Source organism: Oncorhynchus clarkii, chromosome 17 (genome assembly GCF_045791955.1).
Source record: "Oncorhynchus clarkii lewisi isolate Uvic-CL-2024 chromosome 17, UVic_Ocla_1.0, whole genome shotgun sequence".
Classification (NCBI taxonomy): domain Eukaryota; kingdom Metazoa; phylum Chordata; class Actinopteri; order Salmoniformes; family Salmonidae; genus Oncorhynchus; species Oncorhynchus clarkii.
This window is the reverse complement of record NC_092163.1, coordinates 64,205,457-64,213,093: the sequence shown is the minus strand read 5'-3', so window position 1 is coordinate 64,213,093 and position 7,637 is coordinate 64,205,457. Positions and strand designations below refer to the sequence as shown.

Sequence of the window (7,637 nt, the reverse complement as noted above, 5' to 3'; positions counted from 1 at the left end):
AACAATAAAAAATGGACTGTCTCGCCCTATGTGGCCTAATCAGTTGGACTGTTGGCCTATGGACCTATTGATATAATCGACACACACAGCAGTCAAACCATCATTCTCCTGTTTCAGACATACTGGCGTCTTAAAGAACAATCATTATTGTCTTGAAGTCGAATAAATGAGCTGTTTAGTGATCTGACACGTTTGCGCAATTGTCTCCATGCACGTCTCCAGATGGGTCAATCTGTTTATGGAAGCGCGCTATTGCCCTCAAGTGTTTAATTTGCGTAATCGGAATGGTCAAAGACTATTGCATTGATGTGTGTTGTATGCAGGTCAATTTGATAGATGGCCATTGTTATCGCTTTTGGGGCACATGTTTTTGTTTCGGAATGGGTTAGCGAGTGTCGCTTCCTGCGCTCATATGTAGGTGGGGTGTGCCCTCGGAGCGAGCACACCCCCATTGCCTGTGTCAGAGTATTTCAGCAAAGCGAGAGCAGCATTTTGGAGACAGTCACACAGTGGTCCACAGTTGAACAAGTTCAGACAAACTGGTGGACTATACGTTTCAGTAATCTTTTATTCTTTCTATATACCGCCATTCTCATGTGGATCTAAATCCTAGACGTCTGCCTATTTCCACAGTTTGAACCAGTGGATATTTTGCGCACATATTTCGCAAAGTGGAAAAATGCCTCGGTCTTTCTTGGTAAAAAAGTATTTCGCCAACAAAAAACCCAACTACAGTGAACTGGAGTGTCAAAATGGTGAGTAGCTTTACTTTATTTATTCCTTGTATGAAGCTGAATACATACATGTATAAAATATTACAGAATAGGAGACACCTATTTTCTCTATTCGTGTTCCTTACAATAAACCTTTGGAAATATATATATATATATATATTTACATGATCTTAAGTTTTTACAACTTTATCCATTACAACTTTCTCCTTGTATGAAGCTGAATACATACATGTATAAAATATTACAGAATAGGAGACACCTATTTTCTCTATTCGTGTTCCTTACAATAAACCTTTGGAAATATATATATATATATTTTTACATGATCTTAAGTTTTTACAACTTTATCCATTACAACTTTCTCCTTGTTGGCAACCTTTATAAATTATACTCTCTCTCAGTTTTCAAGTAAGGCCCATTATAAAAGTTCCCCCTAAACTGTACAGAGCTACCATTCATGTTTCTACCCCATGTAAATATGTGGGAGGAAATGGCCCATGAAATCTCAGCTTTGCTGAAACTTCTTTTTTGTGTGTGTAAAAATACTCTGGAGAAACTTGACAGTGGCAGTTGTTGCTTTACAAGTTGAAAATATGTTGCCTATCCAAATATCATTATATATTTTTTATTGTGTTGTGTCGTTCCAGTTACATTAATCGTATGTACATGATGAAAACATCTTAGTATCTGACAACAGTGCTGTAAATGTACCTCTGTATTCTAACCCTTTTCCTCATCCCTCAGCCACCTCACTGGAGAGGTACCCACTAGCTGAGCTTCCAGCAGGAGACAACAACTCAGCTACCACCTGTTACACAGCGGGACTGGTATGGGACGTGAGCTTCCTTCCAGCTCTCTACGTCCCCACATTCCCCACTGATGCCTCTCCCACCCCCGGTCCCCTGGACCTCAGCTCCCCCTCCAGCCTCAGCAGCAGTGCCAGTAGCAGTGGGGAGGAGGACGAGGGGCGCACCTCTGACCCCCCCAGCCCCGAACCCACAGACACCTACCACCCCTCTCAGCGCCCCAAACGCACCAGCACCAAGAGTCATGGGGCCCCAAACGAGGATGAGAGGGTGGCCCCAGTCACTGCAGCAAGGCCAGCCTTCTTCTGCAAGCACTGCCCTAAAGAGTACACCAGCCTGGGGGCTCTGAAGATGCACATTCGTTCACACACGCTACCCTGTGTCTGCCCCACCTGCGGGAAAGCCTTCTCCAGGCCCTGGCTGCTGCGCGGCCACATTCGCACACACACTGGTAAGAACTCCTACACTTGCCATTTGGTATGACTTTGGTGGAAGGGAGGTTTGGTTACTCAGTTGATTGGATCATCATTACAGTGTAGTGGTAGACATGAGCACATGAAGAAGCCCTGTGGGCTCGTTGGTCATTGATCACTCATAGAGTACCACAGTATGAGTCATGGTACCCATAAAATCTAACGGTCAAATAAGGAAATAGTTCCAATAGTTTTTTTCCCCCCACAAATAATTTTTCCCATAGGGGATTTTTAGAAACACTTACAAGACTGTGAAGTTGAGGAAAAGGTCATAATCTCTGGATTAACTATCTAATGTTAGATAAATGTAGTAATTCATAAATTAGTTACATTTCTTTAAATGTGCCTGTTAGCAAAGGTGCCAGCTAGAGATGATGTGCAGGAGCTCGCAGGGATTTGTTGTCTTGCATGATGTCTACTTTGATGCTAGTTAGCATTTTCGAAACTCTGAGAGTGAATAGAGCCGAATATATTGATGAAAGTCACCTTGTCTGAGAAACATTTACATGGCTATCAAAACGTCACACCAGGGTAAGCCTACACTAAACGGCCTGTATTTTAAGCGTTTCTAAAATCCCCTATAGGAATAATGAATGGTTGAAAACCAATTGGAACCATTTCCCTGTTTGACCTCTAGGTTTTATGGGTATTATGACACCTCCACCATGGGGCTCTATTGTGCTCTATTACTGCATTTTTTATATATTTTTTTTATTGTATCTATTATTTAACTAGGCTGGTCAGTTAAGAACAAATTCTTATTTATAATGACAGCCTACCCCGGCCAAACCCGGACAACGCTGGGCCAATTGTGAGCCACCCTATGGGACTCCCAATCACGGCCGGATGTGATACAGCCTGAAATGAAACCAGGGACTGTGGTGACACCTCTTGCTCTGAGATGCAGTGCCTTAGACCTCTGCACCACTCGGGAGCCCAAACAATGACTCACTGAGAATGATCGTATCATTGGCTACTGTTTGAGACAACAGAATGCAGGATTATTTTATGATGAAGGGGACAAAGAGCATAAGGAAGCTCTCAGCTATCAAACTGCCCACTTACCACCAGCAGCAACTTGAAAGTAGTAATCTAATTTGGCACTGATTTAATCATGTTAATTCAAGCCTGGTAGTGATTCACCTAGCCTGACACCAGATTCATCATTACCCTTTAAATGAGCTTTGAGGGTGATTCACTAAGGTGTTAATGAACCACTCTGCTGAGCCTGAGACAACCAAATTGATATTATTGTGTGGGGGAGAAAAGTTAGCATTGTATTGCTAATCAAAGCCAAGGTTCACAGACCCCGTCTCATATACAGACAGAGGCTTAAAGGCTTGGACACACCAATAGCATTTGCGGGCCGAGAGTACTTCGCCCCTCTGAACAGAGTGCCGGCTGTGTCTGTCGGTAGTCAGACGTACATCAGCAGATGGTCCCTAAAACACACCACACAGATGAACGGCAGATCAACATTCGGTGCGGTGTGTGTGGTCCTTAAAGTCACAGTTAGTGTCATGCATCTCTAACCCATGCTCCTCCTACGATCTCCTCCTTAGGTGAACGCCCGTTCTCCTGCCAACACTGTAACCGTGCCTTTGCTGACCGCTCCAACCTGCGGGCGCACCTGCAGACTCACGCTGAGGTGAAGAAGTACCAATGTGGCGTGTGTTCCCGTACCTTCAGCCGCATGTCCCTCCTCCAGAAACACAGTGCAGCCAGCTGCTGCTCCTCCACAGCGTGAGCAGGAATGAGCCAGGCAGTTATCCGCAGAGGGACCTCAGGGCGGTGGGGGCATCTACAGACCCATACCATAAGCAAGACTAGAGGAGCCTGAACCAATCTGCCAACAGAGACCATAGATCCACCATTTACTAGTAGAAGAGGAAGTTGACCCTGACTATTCTCTTTGAATGCAACTTCCATAGCCATCTCAGTTTCTCTGTTTCAATCACATTTAAGGAACTCCTCAGATTTTCAAACTCCTCCCATTGCAAGGCAAATCTGGTAGATGTTCTGAACTCTGTAATCCTGCCATTCTCCCAGTCCCAACATTGTTATTTCTCATACATATTGTAGACTCATGGGGGTTAGTGTGACCGTGTACTTTTGAGTCTAGCCCAGCCTCGGTGTTGGCCAAGCCAGCTCTGGATCATCATGGCCTAGACACAGACACAGCTGCTGAGAGATGTAAAGGTGCGTGGGTGGGATACATCTCTCAGCATGACATACACACACAGCTGTCGCTGGTAGAGTGGTGTAGATAGACAGGGTGCTAACAGGTGCTCTGGCCCTGACCTCTACTGGGCCGATAACAGGTGACTTCCACCGCCCCTAGAAAGAGGAAGTATGTCATCGTCACAAAGAGGATGGAGTCCGTTGGTCCCTTTGTATGCTTTTGTCTCCAGTGGGTTTGTCTTAAGCCGTTATTTTGACCACACCAAGCCCCACTGTAATCTGATGTGTTTCCGAAATAGGATAAAGCCATTTGTATCTGTCGTCATTCCTCATGGTAGCTTTGCTCCTTCAATGTTGTTTAAATTCCTGAAAGCCATGCACTCCAGGTTACCACAGTGTTAAATATTCCCATTGTTCTCGACAATGGTAGAGAGAACCATCATTTTTGTAAGATATAAACTTGTTGTATGAAATGTATTATTTTAAACCAAAGATGTGCCGTGCCTTCTTACCTCAACTGGTAGTAGTTTTTTAAATGTTGACTAAGTGTATTAATATTATGCATCAAACACTCAGAACTGGGGGAAGAAGGGGCCAAATAAAATGTCTCATAGAAGCACGGTTTCACAGCCCTGGCTATACAGAGATGGATAAAAAAAAATCCTAAGCCTTATATGGTGGTGTTTTACAGTGCAATGTTCAGATTGTATGTAGTCTTATTTCAATGTTTTACTGTGTTTGTTTGTCTTTCACTTCTATTTCAAATATTTCATAGCTGATGGATTTACATTCAATAAAGTAATTTATGTAAAAAAAAAAGTGTTGTTTTAAAAGTGTTGTTTTAAAAGTGTCCTTTTAAAATGAGCAATTTTTTAAAAGTCTGAGTTAACACTGCTTATGCAACAGCCAGGTATGTACATGTTTGGTTAGAGACTGATAATTGGGATATGGCTCTCTTTCAGCAACTGTAAATGTAGTGTGTTGGACATTGTGAGTTTGGAGAGAGGCAGGTGAACACACTGAGTGATGGACAGGTACAACTGCATGCACCTGCTCAATGTCTCCACCTGCCACTCGCCTCCTGCAGCCACTGTTTAAACACTGCGCAAGTGTGTGAAAGAGAGAGTAGATTTGTTGGCCAACATTCATCTTATTTAACCTTGTTCCAAGTCTTTATTTCCTTGTTTTGAGGGGGTTAAGTCTCCTACTCTGTAGCCCAGACAGTGAGTCAGAGTCTGTGTAGCCAGGAGAGTCCAAGTTCCCATGGTTTTCTGAGTGATCAGGTCTGGTCACAGAGCAGTGAGGGTGCGTGGGCTGTGGCAGAAGGTGATGTAAACTGTTCCACTCAGCCTCTGTCAGCTGGAGCAGCTAGCCACATGCTTCTTAAACTCATCATTTCCTTCACAGTCAGGAAAATATTCACAGAGCTGGAGATAAGACTTCTGTTGTGAGTTTTAGTCTGTTTAGTGAATCACATGACACATGCTAACCACTGGGTCTGGGTAGTTGTTAGAAAGAAGAGCTCTAGACATTTGGTCATACAGCTGTGTACTAACAAAGAGTCTTATATGAGTCATTTGGTTGTTACCATTGCACCTTTGACCTGGATGTTCTTGTACAGCAGGCCTTTTAAGTTCCAGCTGCTTGGAATGAATTGAGAGCAGTTTTATGTTGTGCATTTTTAACCTGTTCTCAGGCAAGGGTATCAGCTCTTCAAATAATATCACACAGCATGGCAAGTTGAAGTGACTAATGGTTATAGTCGGATTATGCTCTCTAGTTAGTCAAAACTTCTTAATACTACATTGGAATCACTCTTTCTGTTGTATGAATCATGTCTCTGTAGTTTAATCGGATCTTTGCCACAAAGTTTATGTAGAACCATTTTAAACACAAGCTACCATTTGAAACCCCACAATATCATAACCCTCACCACACTCAGAGTTACTGTATATATTTCAAAACATTTTAATAACTGAAAACAGTACATGACACTCCTCTTCCTTTGGGAGTGTAGAATGCCTGGTTCTGAAATCGGAGAACTTTTTCCTGCTGCGCGCTTCCCAGTGCCAGAACACTCACTGTAATTTACCAAAAGTGGCTGCTATTTATGCCATAAAGCATGTGTTTAACATTCCAGAGCCCCACTGTGTTTGTGTATTTCTCTCTCTCTCTCTCTCTCTCTCTCTCTCTCTCTCTCTTGGTTGTATATCTATTTATGTATATGTATGTGTGTTAGTGTGAAGTGTCCCTGCAGAGAAGCAGCCCTCTCTCTCTTCACAGGAGGATCATCTCTCCCCCTCAGAGACAGGCCGGCAGGAAATGGGAGTTTACATTGGCCTACTTCACCCAAAAAAAGACAGGCTAGGAGCCGAGGGGCTAAAGTGCTAACCCTCACTGCTTACTGCCACTGCACCAAATCCCATCCCCCCCACTGCTCCCACCCACGCCCGCTCCCAGGCCCAGTCCCAGTCAGGGGGGAGAGAGAGAGAGCGGCCTTCAGTGCAGCAGCAGCCAGGGCTCACAGAGGGCTCAGGGCCTGGGATACAGGAAGGAGCTGTCAGCCTCCCATAAACACGACTCATCCTGCACCGATGATACAGAAGGCCTGGGGGTAGCTCTCCCTGGCCACACCGCTGCCGACCCGCAGCTTTACACTGAGTGCTGCTGAGTTCTACACTTGTGGATTCCTACGGGGCTTTCCTTCAGGTGCCAGTCCCTGTCTGTGGTTCTCTACTCTGCATGTTTCCCAACATGGCAGTGCAGTATGCTGATTTCAGGGGGCAGTTACATTGTTTTTTCAATGTGTGCCGTGCCAAGAAATATAAACTCAACAACTAAGTAAATTGTCAGGAGAAATGTTAAGTGCAACTAGTTTTATGTTGATAGTCTTTGTAAGAAATCGGGGTGTGTTTTACTTGCATTAAAGGTATAATCTCCCCTTGAATAGCTATCTAAGCACCTCTCACCCATGTACAGTACCAGTTAAAAGTAAGGACACACCTACTCATTCAATGGTTTTTATTTAGTTTTACTCTTTCCTACATTGTAGAATAATAGTGAAGACATCAAATCTAAAAAAATAACACATATGGAATCATGTAGTAAACTAAAAAGTGTTAAACAAATCAAAATAGATGTTATATTTTATATTATTTTAAGTAGCCACCCTTTGCCTTGATGACAGCTTTGCACACTCTTAGCATTCTCTCAAACAGCTTCATGAGGAATACTTTTCCTACAGTCTGCTGAGCACTTATTGGCTGCGTTTCCTTCACCCTGCGGTCCAACTCATCCCAAATCATCTCAATTGAGTTGAGATCAGGTGTTTGTGGAGGCCAGGTCATCTGATGCAGCACTCCATCACTCTCCTTGGTCAAATAGCCCTTACATAGCCTTGAGGTGTGTTTTGGGTCATTGTCCCGTTGAAAAACAAATGATAC

The 7,637-nt window shown here is 43.7% G+C and overlaps 1 protein-coding gene across 1 annotated transcript; it reads left to right on the top strand.

Annotated features, from left to right (window-relative positions):
- The first annotated feature begins 410 nt into the window (after positions 1-410).
- Positions 411-5,013, top strand: LOC139369876 (protein snail homolog Sna-like). Its single transcript, XM_071109157.1, has 3 exons — positions 411-755; positions 1,479-1,991; positions 3,576-5,013. Exons 1-3 carry the CDS (start codon positions 680-682, stop codon positions 3,758-3,760), a joined length of 774 nt encoding a protein of 257 aa, XP_070965258.1. The 5' UTR covers positions 411-679; the 3' UTR covers positions 3,761-5,013.
- Positions 5,014-7,637: the final 2,624 nt, after the last annotated feature.